General features: G+C 40.6%; 1 protein-coding gene across 1 annotated transcript; it reads left to right on the plus strand.

Moving 5' to 3' along the window:
• Nucleotides 1-5,578: 5,578 nt before the first annotated feature.
• On the plus strand, nucleotides 5,579-10,768 carry LOC139453126 (uncharacterized). Its single transcript, XM_071234756.1, has 3 exons — nucleotides 5,579-6,869; nucleotides 7,834-7,988; nucleotides 10,480-10,768. Exons 1-3 carry the CDS (start codon nucleotides 5,672-5,674, stop codon nucleotides 10,660-10,662), a joined length of 1,536 nt encoding a protein of 511 aa, XP_071090857.1. The 5' UTR covers nucleotides 5,579-5,671; the 3' UTR covers nucleotides 10,663-10,768.
• The last annotated feature ends 13,718 nt before the right edge of the window (nucleotides 10,769-24,486 follow it).

The raw sequence follows: 24,486 nt of genomic DNA on the forward strand, positions 1-24,486 counted from the left end.
TATCCGATATATATATATATATCTGTGTGTATATGTATATGTGTTTGTATATGTATAATGTGGTGTGTTTATATATATATATATATATATATATATATATATAGTAAACTACGGTTATAACGAACTCAATGTGACTACTACTTTTAGTTATAACCGTAGTTCGTTATAAGTACATATACAGCATGACTACAGCAAGTAGTCGAGACCAAAAAGTAAGTTCGCTATATCCGTCAGTTCGTTATGAGCGTGTTCGTTATAAGCGTAGTTTACTATATATATTATAGAGAATGCTCATATATATATATATATATATATATATATATATATATATATATATATATATATGAGTATTCTCTCTCTCTCGTCCGGCGCTCGGCATTAAGGGGCTAAAACAAGGACTGGTCGGATCGGAGTGAGAATACTGTGTCTGAGTGGGGTACTCATGTACTCTTGTGCTCGCACTATAAATCGGCATCAGTCAGATGGACTAGTACAATCACACACACACACACACACACACACACACACACACACACACACACACACACACACACACACACACGTGCATGCACGTCGTTATATAAGTGCAATATGTATACTTGTATCTGTGTGTATATATATATGTATGCCGATTACTTCAGAGTCTCTGCATATATGCCTTATCATTGATTATTGTTAATATAAATCACGATTATACCGACAGATGTATTAGCTGTAGTGAGTCACCCCGCTTTGATCGATATTTCAGGGACATCATGGGGTTGAACATTTAAAAGCCAAACCCCCTTAACTGAAGACTGCAACTGACAACTGATCCAATATTAGTAAATAACACAACCTATTGCTTCGACACATATGATAACACACGACACTCCCTAACATAAACCCCCGAACATCCGTGCCTGGAATAACGGGTTTCAACTGTAGCAGTACATATTTGCTTAACATGGAGGCTGACAAGGCTGGTTATAGTACCTTGAAGTGATGGTGAAAAGTGGTTTTACTGCATCTAAATTAGTCATATAACAGCTCTTGACTTGCACCTAACAAGCTCAAATTGATTCAGCTTGAAGCCTTCGTAAACTCTGCCAGCGCTGTTAGCAGTGCAGTAAACGACGCGTACATATTTGTTCCCGTATTCTGTTGCTACTTTCGCCATTGACACACGTGCTGTGTTTGCTTGTTGACATGAAACAAACTGGTCAACACTCGTAAACTCGAATAATACCATTATGACGTGGGTTTGAGGCAGTGGTACACTGAAGAAGTGAGTGAGTTGGGTTTAACGCCGCTTTTATCAGTATTCCAGTTATATCCCGACGTGTCAGCTTAATCTGGGAGGGAAGCCCGAAGTGTTGCACGTATTTGTACTGAGCACGTATTTACAGGTCCAACGTTGAATCCTGAACGCCCAATTAATGAACTATATTTCAAAGTAATTATTGATTTATTATACCTACGTGTATCAATACACTCAAATGACGTTTTTTATTATAACCTACATGTGTGAATTGAGCCAAACACACATTTTATTGATTATGAATTGTTTATAACAAAATCAATGAGTTTTATTTCTCGCAGTGTGACGTCATATGTCATATGAAACCACATTACTAGTTGGACCTCAAACCAATCTGGGGGTCAAAAGATAAACACATGGGGTGAACTTTAACACTGGTTTCCACATGGTTACTACGAGATACACTTATTCATCTTCATCAAGACCGCCTCCGTGGTCTAGTGGACCAGCGGAAGTTCGGTGGTTCGATCTCCTTCCACGTCACACCAAAAGACGTTATTAGTACTTGCCTGGCGCTCGGCATTGGGGATAAAACAAGGACTGGTGGGTCCAGTGTCAGTATACTGTATCCATGTTAAAACAGCCGCATGGTATGTAAGTGGACTAACACTATAAAGTCGGCATTAGTACGGACTGGTACAAGCAGCCAGCCTCGAAGTGTTGAAACCATTACGTGTTTCGCCGTTGGTGCGCTGAGCCCTCGTAAAGTCTGAAGAACAATTTAGTATTAGAGACACACTTTTCACGAATTGAAAACGTCAACTCCAGAGATTTATGTATTTATGTATTTATGTATTTATTTATTTATTTATTTATTTATTTATTAATTATCTATTTATTTATTTATTTTGATGACTCAAGACACAAGAATTAATAGAATAAATGTTGTGATATATGTACTTGTGTACGTAGTTATAAAATGAATGGAATTAACGATATAATTGTTATGGCGAAATAGATTTATTTATTTATTTATTTATTCATTCATTCATTCATTCATTCATTCATTCATTCATTCATTCATTCATTCATTCATTCATTCATTCATTCATTCATTCATTCATTCATTCATTCATTCATTCATTTATTTATTTATTTATTTATTTATTTATGGTGATGACACAAGACACAAGAATTAATAGAATAAATGCTGTGATATATGTACTTGTGTACGTAGTTATTTTTTGGAATGGAATTAACGATATAATTGTTATATCGAAATAGATTTTTCCAAAAACCCTTTTCATATTCATAAGAAATCTCGATGCTCATGATATCAATCACTCCTGTCTGGTGCAGACTCGATTATTTACAGACCGCTGTCATATAGTTGGAATATTGCTGTGAGCGGCGTTAAACAACAAACAAATCATAAGAAATCTCTGCTCAGTCGAGCGTACGGTTCCGACTATATCATGAACATTCGTTTCTGAATCACTATCAAAAAGTGATGATCCAGGTATTCGCGAAAGGGTGAGCGTATCCTGTCCCACCGTGGCGCCCGTCATCAACATAGGCAAAGGCAAGTCAATTGATTAACTGGGAAAAAATGAATGGATTAACGCTGTCAGAAACAAGAATGGAATACACGTTGTTATACACGGATACAGGGGTGTGTGTGTGTGTGTGTGTGTGTGTGTGTGTGTGTGTGTGTGTGTGTGTGTGTGTGTGTGTGTGTGTGTGTGTGTAAATCAGCATTAGACTGTTGTTTTTTCTTCAGACAACACAAATGCATAATATGTAATAAACGATTTCATAGCGAATTCGATAGTCTAGCTCTAGGGGAAATATAATTCAGTTGGACTGTGGTAGTTATTGGAAAGATTTATTTTAATGTGAAGTTGCCACGATATACGGCTTTTCCACTGGACGAGAGGTCGGTCACATGACCACAAAACTGACGTTCATAAGTGAAAGTCAACCCTTAAATACCTATATTGTCTGGTTTAATGACCAAATGATGGGACATAAGCTGTGATTTCAAATTATGAAATAAAATAGGGAAAAAACGTTGTGATAGTTCTACGAAATAATGATGAAACAAACCATGCGATAGTTTAACGAAATATACAATTGACGTTTTAAACATTTATCTTCCAAACATATTTGTTTTTCATGTATCTTCAGCGGAATCACGCAAAACAACTGTTAACAAAATAACCCGACTTGGAGAATATAAAAGTGACCTATTTTCACTTTTTCACTTTACATATGTTTTATGTGTTTGGATCGACACTTACTTGTCTATCTCCCTTGGGCGCCCCAGACACCTATAATGGTGGGTTCAAATTCCAGATTGCTGGTGGATGTCACCAGAGTGGTAAACTTCTAAGACCTGCATCACTTCGGGCTGACACGCAGCCACAGGACTGAAATACTGTTCAAAGCGGCGTTAACCCTAACTCATTTACATACTTACCTAATAAATTGTCATTTCGCTTATCTCATGTTTGTGACAGTTACGATGAGGAATGATATGGGTATTGTGTTACTATCACACACCATTCCTGATAGCAAAATACCTATAGGCATGGCGCCGGGTGGCCTAGTGGGTAAAGCGTTAACCGGGCTCGATTCTCCACACAATAGATCTGAGCTAATACTGGTCAACTTGATCCCTCGTACAACCCACTTTTGTAAATATGGGTGTTTGCATTTCTGTGAAAATGGCTAGAATTAATTAGACAAACGCAATATTCCAGCAATATCACGGCGGGGAACACCAGAAATGGGCGTCAGACATTGCACCCATGTCGGGAATCGAACCCAGGTCTTCGGCGCGACGACCGAACGCTTTAACCACTTGGCTACCCGACCGCCCATTTTCTTAGGTACTTTATATTATTATCTATATGTTGCATGTTATATATCTGGCTAAAATGGTATATGACCATCATATAACCCCCTGCTGAGACTTTGAAACAAATACTCAAACAATACTCAAATGAAGTTAAAGAAAACCAGAATTTCGTTCATATGACGATAGTTAATCTGTCATGGATGGTTGGTATTGCAACACACATCCTTCCAACTCTGGGTGTTCTTTTACTTGTTAAAAGTAGTATATTCTGCACGTTTGAATGAACAATTACAAACGAAAACATTTATAAAAGTGGATAGATTACATCTTCCACATTTCAACATTGGGTGATAATTGCTGTGGCGTAAACTCACTTGGAAGATCCTGTTGAAACGCAGTACATGGCTCGCTGTGACATGTTTTATTTCAACGGCGCAAAACAAGTGAACATATCTTGATCGAATGATCCCAAATTTGATCACCTTACACCACTGTCCCCTTGGTTCAACACTTGACGAGAGAAACAATAAACGCTGATACGAGCTAAACCACAAGCCTTACATCTACTGCACGATAGCCTTACAACAACGCTCCTATCTATCAACGCGATTTGTATTCTCTCCCTGATACGAAGAACTGACTTAATCGCCTCGGTGGACTTTGTATAAGTGCTGATACAACGTGCGCAGCAGCCTGTCCAGTCACGCCCAGTGCTAAACCCCTTCAAACCTCCGCCTGGTAAGGATGGCCGGGTGGATAATAGGCGGTCGGAAGGCGTGCGGATAACAAATATGGCCAAGTGGATAAAAGTTTAATGCAATATTCGGAATGTCATTTTAACTGTGACATTTAAAATTGGAAAATATTACGTGTTCATAAGCGTGTACAATCATCTCCAAAACATTTTTTTATTCAACTGATGTGGAATAATTAGAATCGTTGTTGGTGATATTACGGGTCATCAGTTTACTGCAGACGTACTTCTTATTGCTGATGCCGACGTTAAACCGAATGTTATCATAAATAACAGTTCAGTTATCACATGAATAATCTCCTGTATTGTTAAAAGTTCAATTAAAACATTTAAATAATTATTCATGAAATAGTGTCTACAGTTTTAAATAGCTCGATCAGCAACTTGATCAATGAAGAAATTGTGTACATTCACTCTTATTATTGCGCTTATTTTGAAAAATAAATTTTATATAAGAAAATGACACTTATTCATGGATATATGAGACGACTCCTGTCAAAAGGCGTAATGGATACCTGTGATGTATGTTAAGTATAGGGTACTGTTATACGTGTAGTGTAATCAGCTGTATACCACAATAGACGATGACGACCGTTCAAAGAGCAGGGGGCGTAATTGTTGACATGAACTTTGATTGGAAGCTGGTTGCACATAGATAGTATATTATCAATCTGATTGTACTGTTTATGGGCGTGCGTTGCAGTAAGGACGTTCAGGTCCCGTGGATGATGTAGAAGTTTTTGTGTGAAATGTACCCAAATTCGTAGGTGGGTGAAATTGACATTTTGAAATTGACAAGTGTCAATTTCAAACTGAAATGGATCAAACCTCGGATCGTATTTTCAAAGAAGGGAACCTGTCTCCAGTGGTGTACAGTTTCGCGCAGATGAAGGGCGTGACGTCGACGACACTTGTAGATTTTTCATGTCGATTTACATGGAGTGTAACGGATTTCAAAGAAAACGACAAGGACCAAAACATGTCGATTTCAACCCACCCGGAACCGAGATATATTTCATCTCAACGCCATATCCCTACAAGAGATTCTTTCAGCCACCTTTACAACCAGCCAATGTGCCACGGCAGCCAAGCCTGCCCGTATCAAGCTGCACCAAACGCTATGTCAACTCCACTGTCAAGCACGATGTCAAGCCCTATGTCAAGCCCACTGTCACATCCTCTTTCATTTCCGCCTCCACATATGCACCTCCCCAACTACGGTCAACATCCGGGTGTGTACCCCAGGGGACATGTGACCCCAAAGACATTTTCTCCGGTCCTGATCTACCAACGGCCGTCCTTGACATTCGGCGAAAGATTTAAAGATGCCGAAAATAAGGAAGCTCAAACTTCATATTTTGAGAAAGACCGGTTCAGGCTTGGGTTGCAGGGACTTGAATACAAACGCATGTTTCAAGGCGATAACGTCAAAGGAGGGGAATGCACAAAAGACGGTCTTGGATTTAATTCAGCTGGATACCAAAATTGTCTATACCCTGAATTCAAAAGACCCGGGTTTGTTGTTCCGCATCAACCAACATTGCAACCGAGCCAATGGCTTCCGCGGGCGGAAAAAGAAGTTTTGAAATTACCTCACGGGGATCATAGTACAACGAGCGCATTTCAAGCATGGAGGCCACAGGAACAAATGAGGAATCCTAGTTTTCCTTACATCCCAGAGTTTAAACCAAGCAACCATCAAGCTCCGAACACTGACAGTGCAAAATTGAAATTCTTCCTGGACACTAAATACGGACTTGCGGACAGTTCCGAGTTTCCTGTTTCAGTGGAACCGGAAATGGGGTTAAAACCGGAATTTACTTCAGGGTTCCCATCGGAATATCCGTTTGAGGCATCATTCTCGGATCCCTTCCTGGAGATGCTGAATGACCCTCTGCTGTCCCCCCATTCCGAGGAGGGGGATGACAGGAGGGGGAGGAAGTATAAGTGCCCCTACTGTAGCGTCTCCTGTGCCAACAACGGTCAGCTTAAGGGACATCTCCGAGTACACACAGGTAGGACAAGGGCGATGTTTACAAACAAAACGACCCGTGAAGATTCCGGGTTAGAATAGTCTTCAGCAACCCATGCTTGCCGTAAAAGGCGACTGTGCTTGTCGTAAAAGGCGACTAACGGGATCGGATGGTCAGGCTCGCTGACTTGGTTGTTACATGTCATCGATCCCAATTGCGTGGATCGATGTTATGCTATTAATCACTGGATTGTCTGGTCCAGTGTCGATTATTTTACAGACTGCCGTCATATAGCTGGAATATTGCAGAGTACGGCGTTAAACAACAAACAAACAAAACAAACAAACAAAACAAACAAAGCTAAGCACGATATCCAGTGCTTGAAAGAGGCGTTTAGGATGTGTATCAGGTGGTAACAATGCATGTATAGAAAAGTGTGTGATGAAGCGGTTCGTGACCATTTCTTTATTTCGTCATTCTTTCAGCATATGAAACTATTCGACCGTAGTAGTTGTGGTAGTAGTAATAATAATAAGAATAGTAGTAGTAGGTGTAGTAACACTAGTAGTACTAGTAGACGAAGTTGTAGTAGTAGTAGGAGTAGGAGTGTAGTAGTAGGCGTAGTATTGGTAGTAGAAGTAGAAATAAACGTAGTTGTAGTAGTAGTAGAGGTAATAAAACTATTAGTGATAGTAATAGGTGTAGTCGTCGTCCTAGTAGTGGTAGTAGTAGTCGTAGTAGTAAAAATAAAAGTAGTTGTGGTGGTAGTTGTATGTTAGAGATAATGCAAATAGTAGTGGTAGTAGTACGTGTAGTAGTAGCAGTGTTAGTGGTAGTGGTGGTGCTGGTGATTAGTGGTGGTACTAGTGCTATTTCTATTAGATGAAATATTTTGAACGTGGAAATCCTCTGGCTTTTATTACGTCACGTATGCATGTACCCCGCAACTTGTGTTTATTCGTACCTGTAAGAATCTGTTCTATAACCTGTTGTTTATGTGATTCAGGTGAGAAGCCATTTCGCTGTGACTTCGTGGACTGTGGCCGAGCATTTGCCAGGAACGAAGAACTGACCCGTCACCGTCGAATCCACTCCGGACTCCGCCCTCACACGTGCAGCACGTGCAGCAAAAAGTTCGGAAGGAAGGATCATCTCAATAAGGTAAAGAATACTTTGAAAATATACGCATACTGTTTTCAATATATAATAGTAGACCAAATAGTGATATATTTCATTTATAATTGAGGTATCTAATCGAAGTGAGTGAGTGAGTTGGGTTTACCACCGCTTTGGCCAATAATTAAGCGTGTTTGTGAATTCAAAAGTGATGCAGGTCCAAGACGAAATGCCACTTTTGCTAAATTCGAACCATCGATCATCGGATTCTGGCACAACTAAGGGAAGCAACTCTCCAATTCTAATCGGATGGCCTTAAATGGTCCTCCCGTCTATTTCCATGCAAGTTAGCGCTGGCGCTACCCTCTTGTACATCTTTAGTAGGAGTGACACCAAATGTTTTGACTCTGGGTCAAATTTACAATTTGCATCAACAATTCTGCCGATAACTGGTCAAAGGGTCCAAGGGTATGTTCAATCAGCTGTTGATCCGTATCAACATTCAGTTTGTTTGTTGTGTGTATTTGTTGTTTAACGCCGCACTCAGCAATATTCCAGCTATATGACGGCGGTCTGTAAATAATCGAGTCTGGACCAGACAGTATAGTGATTTTCATCATGAGCATCGATCCACGTAATTGGGATACAATGACACGCATGCATCAACCGAGTCAGTGAGCCTGACCGCCCGATCCCGTCAGTCGCCTCTTACGATATGGATTGCTGTGCTGAAGTCCTATTGTACCCCATCTTCCCGAGGCAAGGGAGTTAACTGACTATAAAAGTCCAGTTTCCACCCTTGCCAAACTAGGCTTGAATTATGGAGTTATATTTTGGCTCGACTAACGAGTCTATGCATAGTCCAATCTAAATCGCGCACCAAAATCGAAATCCGGTTCGTAAACTGTCGTGCAGATTTCGGTCGATTGCAGGATTAGCAAAGCATGTGCACCGCCAACTCGTTGTCATTTTCCAAATCTTTTAATGTTTTTAATCAAGGTGCTCACGTGATTTGATGCATTTCGCGATGTAAGACCCGTTTTATTACAATATAGATCTTGATTATCGATCAGATCGTCCTGAATCGGCGCCACCATTTTGTGTGAAACAAACGCAAGTGATGCGAGAGGTTGAATCTGATTGGTCCATAGGAGAGGCTCAGAAGGGACATAACTGGTAATAGCCACTGGTGGCGCTACGGTCGAGCCCAGTAATTCCAGCCTAGTTCGGCAAGGGTGGATCCTGGACTTTTAAAGTCAGTTAACTCTCTTGCCTCGGGAAGATGATTGTACCCCGGATTTTCACTCAACGTGAACTATACGGATACACAACTGATCCCAGTGTCAGACACATGTCTAATTGTGATACGTCCGTCAGCCAACAATGACCAGCCTCCCCGTGAGTGTCAGACGTGGTACTTTAAGGGCGAGCTGACATTGAGTCATCGTCTTTGCTACTTCTACCTCGATTCTTAACCACACTCCATTAAAAAACAGTTTAATAGAACAGTCATCCCATCTTGTGCTTTTTATATCTCCGCGTGGTGCTTTGGTAACTGGCCCTTTGTATGAATGTATTAACACAATCACAGCTCGTTTCTCAGTCTTCTCCAATTTCGCAGTTTCTCTAGTTGACTCAAAAGCAGACACAGTTGCCAGTCTTTAACATGATGTTACTTCTTCCAAGAGATGATATTCTAAATACACATGTTGAGGTCTCACATTACACAAAGGAATATCAATGAGGTCACGAAACTTTCGATTTAACCGTGTATAATTCTGACCTATGTCTTTAACGTTATCTTTATCCCTAGAAAAAGGTTATAACCACTGACTATAATACGTCTATATGAACTGAAAAAACATTCCGTGTTTATGTAGTAAGTATTTATGAATATGATATGAATGTCATATGTTGATATTTCATAGAAGTCATGACAATGTTTGTTTGTTTGTTGTTTAACGCCGCACTCAGCACTATTCTAGGAACATGACGGTGGTCTGTAAATAATCGAGTCTGGACCAGACAATCAGGTGACTGGCATCGTGAGCATCGATCCACCCAATTGGGATACGACAACATGCATCAATCAAATCAAATCAAATCAGCAAGCATGGTGGTGCTTAACTGTTTTGCAGGTGTATTATATACGACTTGGCCTCAGTTGTCTAGTGGTAGAGCGTCCGCCCGGAGAGCGGAAGGTCCGGGGTTCGATCTCCGGCCGCGTCATACCAAAAGAAGTTAAAAGATGGTACTTGTTGTTCCCCTGCCTGGCGCTCGACATTAAGGGGATAAAACAAGGACTGGTCGGCTCGGAGTCAGTTTACTGTGTCTGAGTGCGGTATTCATGATAAACTGCGGCATGGTATCTCAATTGACAAGCTATAAAATCGGTATTAGTCCGGACTAGTACAAACAGCCATATAAGTGCTTTATAAGTGCAATTATCTTAGACGCGACGTTATACACATTTCACCTCACCTGATCGAGACTCTGGTCTAATCTCTCTTGTTGATGATGATGTTGTTATTTGCAGCACCAGAAGACGCATCTGAAGACGGCGGAAAAGAAGGTGCACATGTGTAATGTACCCGGATGTGAGCAGAGATACACGAGGTCAGACGCTCTAGCCCGCCATCAGTGGGGAGCACATGGCATTAAATCAAAGTCTCCAAAATGGCGGACACAAGTCAGAGACAATAAAGAAGCATGTGTTTAAGTGGACAAAGTGAAACAAAAAACTTATTAAAAAAAGATTCTGCAAGGGAAAGGCTTGATATGTTTTGATATGCAAAATGAACTGTTTATTCAGCTATAGTGACTCATACCCCAGTTCGATTCCCAACAGGGATAAACTGTATACGTGGTAAACTTATACGTGTGACTCTATGTTGGAACTCGGAATAAATTCCTATTCATTGATTCCGTATTGAATAGGGTGGTTACAATTCGACCCTGACCTGCAGCATGGAGTTATCTTTGTGGGTCATCGTGCCCCGACAGTGTTGGGCGTTGATAATTCATCAACCCTGGGTTCCCGGACTCCAGATCGATTATTAACAGATGGAGATTTAATATAGATAAGAGAGGTGGAAAACACCTACTCACTCTTAGATCTGTTCTGATTAACCCCATGCTATATACCATTGGCACGCACGCACACGGACGCACTCACGCACGCACGCACGCACGGACGCACACACGCACACACACACACACACACACCACCCTTACACAGGCCGTCCCGATTTAGCTTTTTCACTCTGACACATATTATCGTGGGTTCGAATCCAAGTCTCACCCTGATAATGTTTCTTGGTTTGTCAGCAACATACCCGTATACGTGGTGGTAAAATTCTAAGACCTGCATCACTTCTGGCTTTCCTCCCAAATTAAGATGACACGCCGTGATATATAACTGACAGTTTAAGCGACGTTGAACTCCTTCACAAAATGGGTATCTAGAAAACAAGGCATCCCATCGACACATGAACACGAAAGTAGAATAACTGAATAAATTCGTATAAGTTTTAAAAAAAAGCGTGTCGATAAGAACTATACTTATTGATTGAAGCACCCTGAAAATATTGTATAGTCTGTGTTTGCACTGGGCGAGTGGTCATAAAAAGTGTCCACTGGCGGATCATTGAGCGCGATGACGTGCTATTATAAGTTGTAAGCTTATCCCTCGGAGATGTATTCCCCGAGGGATAAGCCTACAACGAAAGTATCTTACTGTCACGTCTATCATATACCACAGTTTGAAAACAAACGGAGATTGAGATTCGACTCGATAAAAGTACTGTAGGAAATTCTGGAAAAATGCTTTTTGCCCGTTAAAACAAGATAGACTGTTTCACAGAGTATTGCTAGAGAAATATATGGGAAACTACCAATCTACCTACCTCTGTTTTGAAGTACTTCAGTAACAAGGGGTACTATCGACAATTTTACAGGAGAAAAATTCGAACGAAAACAGCAAGTTCAGATTAGATAAATAAATGTTATTCTAAGTCCAATGAGGGGATTCTGAAATAGACTATATAGATATATGCGTATGTGGTGTTATAATAGTAATAATAATAATAATAATAATAATAATAACAACAACAATAATAATTATAATAAAAACAAACAAACAAAAAACATCTGATTCACAAAAACAAGTCAAATGGGAAAGTCAAATGGAAAACATTCTACAAGTGCATCAACAGTGCTCCTTCGATGCATGTTGCATTGCAAGTGCACAGCCATAGCCATTGTACACGACATGGAGTGTACGTAGTAGGAAATGCATCCAACTTTTTTACACTTGAGAGAGATAGAGGGAAAACATTTATTGGTTTAGATACACTGTATCACAGCACTTCCCAAAGTCTGGGGCTTTTATACCAACAAGTATCAGGTAAAAAAATAACTGGTCGTCTAAAAATCAAAACCAGGTCGTAAAAAAGGTTGGTTGGTTGGTTTAATATTCAACCCCGCACTCCGCAATATTCCAGCTATATGACGGCGGTCTGTATATAATCGAGTCTGCACAATACAATCCAGTGATTGATATCGTGAGCATCGATCCACGCTTCTATGAACCCGCACAAACTGACGTTCAATTCTTATAATTTCATATACTTTGTAGTTTATTGGTCTCGCTGAATAAGATGGTAACAATGTTTGCTTAAATTTGAAGTTCTCTGGTTTCGCAGAAGAACATTGCAACAATGTTATTTTGTCGGTATTTGCCGGCTCTCGGTCACATATCTTTCCACACTCATACTCAGTTACGCAACGAAAAATAGTTCTATGAATATATACAACATAATCTAAAAATATGTCATCATCAACATAATTTTATTCTCTGAACAAATTGACAAACGATATTTGGGATTAATCAAATCTTAAAAATAGATAACAGGAAAGTGAACAAAAATATAAACATGACTCGATGCACCGAGGCGAGGTCAACCATCGAGTGTGAATTTATATATGACGTCACATAAGTTTGTAAAGAGGTGCATTTCGAGACGGAAGGAGCATGAGGATGAAATTTATACTTATAGCTGCTGTTGAAAATAAAGTTTATGGAACAGTTATGGAAAATACCCCGACGCATAAATCTTCCCATGGCACTAGAAAATTGGTAATATGACTGAGTTATGAATGTGTTGCTTGTGTTTGGATAATCGCAAACCAACATTCGGACGATGTGGAATGGACTGGTGGGGATTGAACGGAGTCCTCTGAAACTTGTGTGTATTGCGTTAATTTTCAACGTCAGGTGTGTTATATTTGGAGTTTGTGATTTGTCGTGTGTGCTGCAATACCTCGCTTGGGTGGTGTTTCTTGTCACCTGAGATGGACCTACTGTATTATAAGTTGTAAACTTATCCCTCGGGGAATACATCTCCGAGGGATAAGCCTACGACGAATGTATCTTACTGTCACGTTTATCATATACCACAGTTTGAAAACAAACGGAGATTGAGATTCGACTCGATAAAACAACTGTCGGAAAGGCTGGAAAAATGTTTTTGCTCGTTAAAACAAGATGAATGAATGACTATTGCTAGAGAGTAACTAAAATGGACTGGTGGGGACTGAATGGAGTCCTCTGAAACTTGTGTGTATGTTGTTAATTTTCAACGTCAGGGTGTGTTATATTTGGAGTTTGTGATTTGTCGTGTGTGCTGTAATATTTTGCTTGGGTGGTGTTTCTTGTCACCTGAGATTCACCTCCTGTATGTGCCGGCTTCATTTCTGTGCCTAGTCCTTCCTCATGTGCCGCCTGACCCGTGAAGATTCCGGGATAGAATAGGTCTTCATGCAGTAACCCATACTTGCCGTAAAGGGCGACTTTTCTTGTCGTAAAAGGCGACTAACGGGATCGGGTGGTCAGACTCGCTGACTTGGTTGATGCATGTCAGGGATCCCAATTGCGTGGATCGATGCTCATGATATCAATCACTGGATTGTCTGGTCTAGACTCGATTATTTACAGACCGCGCCGTCATTTAGCCGGACTATTGCTGAGTGCGGCTTAAAACCAATCATATGCCGCCGCTTCTCGGCCTAGAATGCACGGAGAAGGTCGGCCAACAATTCCGTCTACGGATATTTACTCGTCTCCGATGACCAATCGGTTTTTTTAATTAAAGTTTCTTTCCTTACCTTTTTATGTCTTAGGTCTTTAAAAGCCAGATAAGTTTTATTTGGCTTACCATTGAACATTTTCAGAGCCTATTAATTGAGTGTTTTTCATTTCCGAAAACAAGGCATCAAAGTCAATATCGCTCAATAAATCAATTTCGTTCACCTCAGTAATTTTACAGAATTCATTTTCTTCACTTGCATTATTAGTATTGATAGATAGCCATTCCATATCCGAATCACCGTAAGGACAATCCATTTTGTTTCATGTAGGCCTAGCAGCTAGACGACATCAAACACCAGCACCAAAACATCTATTATTTACAAGTCAGGTGAAATGTTACAAGACCAGGCAAAATACTAAATTAATCATATTGCTGATAAATAAGGGATTAAAAAGAAAATAGAAAAACGAGTTGATCGTAAACACCGATCGAGAAGTCTTGGAAACCCCGGAAAGTAGTTTCGGCAAAGGTTCACACGATCAATTTCACAAAAACATTGTTCACATCGTGTGAACTTTTCTGTCCGTTCACAGGTGTTTGAACTCAAAACGTCAGAACACGTGACCATCCCTTCAGCCAATCAGCATGAAAGAAACAGTGTAAACTTTATAGTATGAAATTATAAGGAAATGAATAGTGATCATAGACTGGTTGGAACACCAGCTCCTGCCCAATCCATACAATCCCAGTGACACTGCCATGGATAACGTTATCATGACGCCTCGGAACCAGATACTGTCGCGCCAACCTCGAGTAGAAGAAAGCGACCATGCAGGATTATCTGACATCGTGCAATGTCGACTTCAGACCAGATCTGATACAAAAGTTCAACTCATTAATAATACTCGCCTGAATATGATTTTGTTGTTGTTGGTGGTTTGTTGTTTAACGCCGCACTCAGCAATATTCCAGCTATATGACGGCGGTCTGTAAATAATCGAGTCTGGACCAGATAATCCAGTGATTGATATCATGAGCATCGATCCATGCAATTGGGATCGATGACACGCATCAACCAAGTCAGCTAGCCCGACCACCCGATCCCGTTAGTCGCCTTTTACGACAAGCATAGTCGCCTTTTACGGCAAGTATGGGTTGCTGAATACCCCGGAATCTTCACGGGTCGCCTGAATATGAAGCCAGTAAAGTACAGGACAGATGTCCTGGCGACACAACACGGTCACGTTGTCCTACGTACGCCAGTTTGACATTGTGAACTCAAACCTATTGAGCTTATCTGGTCTAACTGTATAAGGTCGTGGCAAGACAAAACAAAACAAAACATCCAAAATCACACATGTTAAAGAGTTGATCAACGCAATCTTTGCTAGAATCACGCAAGCAAAAGTCTGAAAGATCACGTTCTTGAAATAGAACGTCATCCCTACCAACGTGTGTAAAATTACTTGTGTGAGTAAATGGTGTGCATGTAAACGGAGTAAAATAGGCATATATACCAAGGAGGCCAAAGCAGAGAATTGAACTAAAAGATACCTTAACTATAAAAAAAAAAATTCTCATTCTCATTATAAAACTTTATTGATCTGATAATGTTAAATTACACTTAGACAACGGTTACGAAGTATTTACATAATGAAAAGTACACCAAAACTAAATGTGTACAGGAACACCTGTTTTGTTAAACATTTTTTGAAGCAAGGACTTCCATATGAAAGACGTTACCACACACTTGATCATTAGCTTTGCGCCTGTCCCTATCGAGACGACTCTATGAATTTGACTTTGAAAATATTGTGGATTTAGAATTTATTATTTTTTTACATATTTTATCTGAGATATTTCTAACATTCAAATGATAATTATAACATAAAGATATATAATATACCATAGAGTATGGTGTTCACAACCCGGGCGCTTCTGTCCACAGAGGCTTCTCCACGCTACCACACTGGTATTGATGATAAGAAGATACAATAAATATTTTTGATATTGTGTAGTATTCCATTTTTAATTTTATTTTTATATTTATACATTAACGTTATAAACCTATTGTAACTAAGCTTCCTTTGCATTCATATGACAACATGGTCACATCAGAGATGCAAGGTGTTCATAAAGCGGGCTCTCCTCACTACCGAGGCGCCTGCCCGTCCCCACTTCTCCCTCAGTCTTCCTCTACTTCTTGACAGGCGAATTCTTTATTGCTGCCTTATCATTCTTCCTTGCAGCCTTCGCCTTCTTCTTGGCCGCCTTCCCCTCCTCCTTTTCCTCTGTAAACTGCTGAAGACGTTTATCCCTCTCACATAGCTTCTGATGCGCCATCATCTTCTTCATGAGGTTTTGCCTCTCCTTCTCCAGAACCACCGTCTTTCTTTTAATGTCTCGATCCAGGGCTCGCCTCTGAACTTGTTCCACAAACCTGCAGCGGACAGTGGCACGTACTTAGACTGGTAAATATATGTTTCAATTGTTAAGAGAAGATTGTTTGTTTTGAAATAAGAATAGGTACGTACTTGTCGAAGCGAGTGACATCAGCAATTATCTGGCGTTCTTCCGAGGTATAATGGCCTTTGATAGACATATGCTCCAGGCGTCTGGGTGGTTTACCACGTGGGCCGGTTACGCCATCCTTGACAGCAACCGAGAAAGCAACTCCACCTGATCGGTGTCGGTCGGGGACGATCCCATCCTCTCGCAGCTGATTCGGTATCTCTTCACCGGATAGCCGGGGTATGGGCTGACTCTTGGCGAAGAACAGCTCACGGGGACAGTTGATCTTGCCCTCTAGATCTTCTTTGGCCGACGTCTGGTTTAGAGACCGCGTCTTTTTCTGCTTGTGTAACCTTGGTCCTTTTTTCTTGATCTTCGCAATCAGGAGTCACCACAGCAGGAACACAACGACTTAATTCAAGTTACGATAAGTTTTATTCAAACTGGTTTATGTACAGTAAAACAGATACCACACAAACGTGCTGGCGGCAATCTGAGTTACTTAGGAGCGCAGTGACCTCTGACCTATCTACTTGCGTCCCGCAAACCGTTCTCCCCGACTCATGATTTTCCACCTCATTTTATCCTTAAACTTTTCTAATGATAAATTACTATGACGTCACGAGGTTTGATCAACACGTGAGTCTGTTATGAAGACTGAGTAGCTAACCAGCTTCTTAGTAATTTATCAGAGATTCTAACCTTGTACCTTCAGGTTAATCTCATCTATCAAGTCCTTGATATATAATCTAACTTCCAATTACATGAGTGGAACCGGTTCTTCCCCTTGTACAATTCGTATAGTTAAATGCTATCTACTAATATCTCTTAAATCATCTTGGCTGGTTCGTGACAGCCTTGACTCTTCTACATGACTCTGAGATCCCTGTACTGTGTACCCTGTCATTCTTTATGGAAAACCAATTAATTAAATATAATTGGCCGCCACCTGCGCTCCTCGTACATATAGGTATACAACGTGAGTCATTTCATCTCATAGTGAAATTAACAATTTCATAGTAATATATAATTCATGTACATCAATATACTTGCATTTAATTTACGTATTTATAGATAATTATAACCGGGTGTGCAACTCCTGGTTACAATCCTCCCTTTCTTAGGGTAAGAAAATGTATTTACAATTACATTTTCTTGCATATACTCATAGTCCATTAGCACAACTTGTCTCTTTTGGTACTTAATAGTTTACAGTTCTTGGTCTGCATTGATGAATAGTCTCTTAGGGATTTCTCGGCATATTCATACGAGAATACACTATCCCTTCTTTTATCTTCGTCCTCGAATAATCCAGCCACACATTCACTTTTGGCTGCACAATTATTAATCACACCGTAGCCTCTAGTTACAGGCCTTTATCCACTTGCAACACGCCATTCCCTGAAATTCCCGCCATTTAGTTGGTAGTTGTTACTGCACCAATCGGAATGAACCTGTTCCTTGATTTGGGTTTTGTCTGCGTACATCAAGGGGTGCCGATGTAAGATGCATGGTCTCCTCATCAGAGTTTCCATCGCGGGATGTTCGTTCTTCGCTTATCTTCTCCCGATAAACCGGTGAATGTTTTCTCTTCTGACCTGCTAGTCGAGGAGCTGGTCTAGGCGAAACTTCTTGGGATCGTGTGGTGGTGGTTGTTTCGGTCATAGGAATCAACTCTGCCTGGGCTGTTCGGTGGGTTCTAGGGTTTCTCTCTCTCAGTTCTACCCGTTCATGATCACTTTGTCTGCTAGCAATTTCCCTACTTCTACACTTACTCCTTGAATATATAATAATTAGTATAAGTATAACTAGTGGCACTACACATACGCCGGTAACTGCATACGAAATGGTTAAGGTACTTGATGGATTAGACTGAACACCATTATTAAAATCGATATCTTCGTCTGCACTATCCAGTTCATCCAGTAATTCATCAATGTTATCAACTGGTTCTATCGGTGGAATCTTAAACTGTGTAGGTCCCTTAGTGGTCGTTACTAATTTAGCAGTGGATTTTGACGACCGCGTTGTATACATTTCCAGACTTAGTTCCTTATGGAAACTAGGTCTAATTTTATATTGCGACTCAGGCCTCAAATAAACTGGTAAGCTAAAATGAGTCGAGTGTGCAGCGCATCGGATGGGTATAGATATCACACTTGCCCCTGCCTCTACTGAAATAGTAGTGGGTAAATCGGAGTTTGGAGGAAGACAAGCTAATTCAATATCTAATCTTTCCTTAGTATATACCAACCATTTGCCTTTCGCTAAAGATTTAATAATAGGAGTGTCTGACGGAGGTTTAATTTTGATTTCACAATTTTCCTTTATCTTATCTGATTTTTGTAAAAACAGCGAGGTTATACACACTGGAACCATCGTGGTAACATAAGTAGCCGCAATCAGGGGACAATACGCTATATCCCGTTTCGCACAGGATGAAACTTCAGCTTTGTCTAATAGCGTGTATTTTCCTTTATCAGGTGATATCGCCAAAAAATCAGTCTCGGTTTGGAAGGTATAGGTTGTATTTCCGACTACATTGGGCGTAGGTACCATTACTATTTTGTATAATTCAAAGTACGCTGAAATTTGTAGCAGTGGTATCGCCACTATAACATGAAGGAATTTCGATCAGGTAAAAGCGTAGTATGGAAGTTTTGATAATACAATTTTAAGGTAGCCTTGCTCACCACGTAAGGTAGTCTTAGCGTAGGTGGTAACCTCCGTTTCAGGGTATACAAGGCCTTACGTAGGGCATGTTCAGGGATCAATGTCCTAGAAATCTGTCCTTGTATACATCTTATCATTTGATTAAACATATCTTGTAAAGTCGCGCCCAGGGAGTCAATTGCATTGTTTAGCAAGTGAAACATCGCGTGAATTTGACCTACTGTTTCCGTATAGGATATCACTGGCCTCATTCCCAGACTAATTTTGTCATATAGTTCATAAAGTTTGGTAGCCATAGTAACAGTGAGATTTCCTAGCCTATTTATACTTGCTCGGTTTACTTGAATGTCTGCATTCGAGACGTTTAATATAGTCAGGCTGCGTTCTAATACATGAATAACCTTTTCCTGGCTATTTCTTAAGGAATTTATGTTCTGCCTAACTCTTTCCATCTCGTCCTGACTCGCTGTACCGAATAGTTTGGGACAGGAATCCGCCTACATTCAGTAGCGCTCTCTTTTGTCTTTTTCGTTCGCCCTGCGTCCGTGTAACAGTTTGTAGGTTTCCATACAAAACTCTAAACTTGTTATATTTGTCCAATATCTGTTGGCTCTCTTTTTGTAGTAAGGCCCGAATGCTGTTATGTATGTATTGAGTCACGTCCTCGTATTTGCTCGTCGGTATTTTTAATGCATTTACCGTATTCCGAAATATATGAATATTGTCGTTAATCTTATTCAGTTGTCGGTCATAGGGTCTAAGATCCACTGTGAAGGATATTAGCCAGGTACTATAAGAAGCGAACACATCGTTCAAGTGTACAAAGTTTACTCCCGCTAAGGCTTTCCCTGGTTGCACAGACTGCATTAATACAATTATCCCTATAAAGCTTAACACTGAGAGATACCTTAGAACCATCTGTAACATACAATTTTAACAATTTTGTATTCATTCATTACGTTGTATATATATGCAAGCACATCTGTAATACATTTCATATATACTGATACATATATAGTTCCCCCTTAATCCCGCCATACTATACTTGTATGCAGCGACATAACCAGTAGTTTTACTTATCTTGGCGTGACAGTACGTTCCTGACTTCGCCCTGAACCGTGATTACTTGCGTTCAAGTAAATCAGGTACCTACTCCGACCATTCAACTTACTGAATTTAGCCGTGAGTTTGCCATCTGGGACCTTTACCATAGGCCTATCAGTCTCATCACTTTACTGGTTAGGCCAGAGTCCTCCGTTTCTGAAACGTCCTCCGAATCGTCGAACTCTATTTCGGTTTCATTGTCTGAATAATTGTGCTCCATTCTGGCCCTTTTTTCCTGTTCGCTTACCTGAGGGGATAAGACCACCCTCCTTTTCAGACCTTCCCTACATGACATTGGACTATCCACGTCTATAGTCTCCTCAGTAGGGGAAACGGCTGACCAATGCACGAGCGGTAACTCGTCTTCTGTGTCGTACGAACTGTCACTGTCTAGACTAAGTCCGTCATTATTCATGGCCCTTGTTTCCTCAGCGTCAGCCTCGTTCGGGTCAAGAGGTCCTTGACCTCGTACAAGTGCATCGTTCGCACCTGCCGGTTGGTCGTAATCTGCCTCGGGGTCAGTATCCAGACTCTCTTCCCCCGAGCTGTAACCTTGCGGTTCTGTTCCCCCCTTCCCATGGTCCCCGCTACCTCCGGTGTTAGGTACATTTAACCTTGCGCTCCTAATGGGTTGTGTTCGTAATTTTACCGGTAATTCCTTCCTAGCCTTCCCTACCTTAACCTTATTTAGTATCGGTTGGTATTGTTCCCTTTCCTCATCCCAAGTATTTTCGGGATGTGCCTCCCTTATATTTTCTGCGTGTACTAATTTTGTCTTCCCTGTCATCTGGTGTCTTATCCTAAAATTCACTGGTGAAATCTGTTCAACTATCCTGTAGTACGGTTTCCACTTTGAGGTTAGTTTCGCTGACACTCCCAACAAGGTGGTTGGGTCATAGTAGTATACTGCATCACCTACTTTAAACTCGCATTTCTTAGCCCTTTTAGCAAACTGGATTTTGTTCTTAGCTCTACTTTCTCCCATATTCTGCTTTACTTCTGAAAAGGCTGTATTCAGTCGTTGCAACATAGTAGGAACATAATCCTCCCCCATGTATTTAAGCTTGGGTTCTAACAGCGTGTCCATTGGTAATAACGGGTCTCTCCCATACATCAAGAAGTATGGTGTAAACTTTGAGCTCTCATTCACAGAGGTACGATATGCCATCAATATGGGGGCGATGTACCTATCCCAATCGGTCTGCCTTCTATTTACATACTTACTCATGGTGTCTTTTAAAAACCTATGAAATCTTTCGGTTTTCCCGTTTGATGCTGCGTGATAAGCTGAAGTTCTGATGTGATGTATATTTAATTGACCCGTAAGGTGGCTAGTTATTTCATTACAAAATTCAGTTCCCCTGTCCGAAATAATCCTTTTAGGGCAAGCATGTCTTGGTATTATTTCTTCCAACAATACTCTGGCTACCGTCTCTGCTTTCTTATCCGGAACAGGTATAACTTCTGGCCATCCACTAAAATGATCTATGATAGTGAGCATATACCTGTTCCCATTGTCACTCAGCGGAAAATCTCCACATGTGTCAATGCCAATAATCTGATAGGGATATTCCGGTTGTGGCATGTCTTGCATAAAAACCTTCTGCCTACGTAGCTTTTTAGCATTGCACTTATCACATTTGCCCACGTAATTAACTACATCCTTATACATGTTTGACCAGAAATACCTACTTCTTATCTTGTCATATGTCTTGTCTATGCCCGTGTGGCCACTGTACACATTGTTATGCATACCGTCCAAGATAGTTTGAGACATTTCGCTGGGTATTGCTAACTGTAACGTGGGACTCTTGTCGTTCTTTATTGGTCGGCCTATATGGTATAGCACTCCTTCCAATAAAACATAGTCCTCTGTAGTCTTATCCGACACCCCCTTCCTCATCTTATTCCTCAATTCCCTCAAACTTGGGTCATTTTTCTGCAACTGCTTAGGATTAGTGATTCCTAACTTACTATCTATCTCAGATCTACCTTCTTCCCCGTCGCTAGAGTCCTCTGTCTCTACTAACTCAAGTCTGTCATAGTCGGGCTTGTCTGTATCCATCACATATATTTGTTTATCTACTTCATCAGCCGTGTAAGGCTCCGTAGCTTTAATGCGGGATAACATGTCAGCGTGGGCATTATCTTTTCCCGGTGTGTGTTTTATTTCACAGTTCATCTCGTCTAGAATAATGGCCCATCTCTGTATACGAGGGTTTTTCATTTCGGCCGTAAACAATGACCTCAACGGTTTGTGATCCGTAAAAATAGTAAACTTTGCCGCCACCAAGAAATGTCTTAGTTTAATCACACAATAGATTATTGCGTATCCCTCTCTCTCTATGCCTGGCCATTTCTGCTGTCCAGGGCTAAGCTGATGTGATATGTACTGTATCACTTTTTCACCTTCTTCGAATTCCTGCGTTAATATTCCCCCAACAGCATGTAATGATGCATCGGTGTACAGTTTCTATGGTCTGGTGGGGTCTGCGTAGGCTAATATGGGAGCCACAGTTAGTTTATGTTTTAACTCCTCAAACGCTGTATCCGCTTGTTCTGTCCAATCAAATTTAGCGTGTTTTCTTGTCATGGCAGTCAGTGGTTGAGCTAACTCCGAAAAGTTTGGTATAAATTTTCGGTAGAATGATAAACATCCTATGTATGACCTGATTTGTTTCACTGTCTGTGGCCGTTCCAACCTTTGTATCACTTCTACCTTCCCAGGATCTGGCTTTATACCATCCGTGGAAATGTGGTGTCCCAGATATTTAATTTCTTTCTTAAGTAACTCACATTTTGTGGTTTTCAATTTTAACCCTGCTTCTTTCAGTCTAGCAAACACGTCTTCTAGGTGTTTAAGATGCTCTTCAAACGTCCTTGAATATATCAAAATGTCGTCAATGAAAACTTTCACATACTTGTTCAAGGCTCCAGCCATAATTTTGTCCATCAAATTTTGAAATATAGACGGTGCTGTAGATATGCCTAAAGGTAATCTGTTAAACTCATATAGTCCATACCTGGTTGTGAACGCGGTCTTAACCTTGGATTCTTCTTCTAATTCTATTTGGAAATAACCACTTTTTAAATCCAGCACAGTGTAATACTTTGCCTCGCCCAAATCTGATATCACATCTTCCATGTGCGGAAGAGGGTAGCTGTTTTGCCTTAACTGACGGTTCAACATTCTCATGTCTATGCATACTCTCAGTGGTTTGTGCGGCTGTTGTACTAGCACTACTGGAGAAGCATATTTGCTCGTAGACGGCCTGATAATACCTGCATCTAACAGATCGTTCATTTTCTGTTCTAGTTCTGGTCTTTGATTGATAGGTACCCGGTAGGGTTTCTGCCTAAAGGGGGGTTGATCCCCTGTGTCCAATTTTGCCTTGATGACGTCAGTCTTTCCTAATTACATATCTGTCTCTACAAAAAGCTCTGAATTTGCTCTCAATATTTTCCTTATCGAATAGCGCTGGCCGGGCGGTACATGGTCAAGTTGTATTTTTCTCAGTTTGTCTGTCGTAGATGCCCCACTCATGTGATTTACTTCTGCCGTTCTTACACTAGTTGTTCCCCCTCTCTGTATTTGTTCTTCTAATGTCCTTACACTGCCTTCTGATATCCCTTCGGCTATTGCCGTCACTTGACCTTTCTTAACCCTATAAGCTCTTCCCGTCTCATTTATCACTTCTATTTGTATTACCCCTTCTCTAGAGTAATTTACCGAGCTTGCCATAAGTAGTCCTGGTTGGTTCATGAAGAGAGTTGAGTTATCTAAAGGTGATACCAACAAACAATTTGGACCGGTTCTTGTCCCTATGTTACAGAGTATTAGGGTCACTGACTTAGGTGCTATGTGAGTTGATCTAGTAGCTTTGACTAAGTACTCTTGATTTCTGGAAGCGTGCTTCTCGGCGGGTTCCAGCAGTACTATTTCTCCTTGTATTGCTAGAGTCTTCCTATTAAAATCTATCATAGCTCCAAAGCCTGTCAGAAAATCATTTCCTAGAATCATCTTTTTCCTTAACCCTTCAATAACTTGTACATTCACGTTAAATTTTGACATACCCAAGACTATTTCAATCTTAGCTTTGGCTACCACGTTTAAATTTTTCCCCGAAACTCCTATCATCGGTACCAATGAAATGGGGTCAGTTTGG

Source organism: Haliotis cracherodii, unplaced genomic scaffold (assembly GCF_022045235.1).
Source record: "Haliotis cracherodii isolate W230 unplaced genomic scaffold, xgHalCrac1.p SCAF_9, whole genome shotgun sequence".
Lineage (NCBI taxonomy): Eukaryota > Metazoa > Mollusca > Gastropoda > Lepetellida > Haliotidae > Haliotis > Haliotis cracherodii.

Excerpts from the sequence above, each read along its gene's own strand:
- LOC139453126 (XM_071234756.1), top strand. The coding sequence starts at position 5,672 with ATGGATCAAACCTCGGATCGTATTTTCAAAGAAGGGAACCTGTCTCCA. Across the intron at positions 6,870-7,833 it reads ACATCTCCGAGTACACACAG|GTGAGAAGCCATTTCGCTGT; the intron begins GTAGGACAAGGG and ends TATGTGATTCAG. Across the intron at positions 7,989-10,479 it reads GGAAGGATCATCTCAATAAG|CACCAGAAGACGCATCTGAA; the intron begins GTAAAGAATACT and ends TGTTATTTGCAG.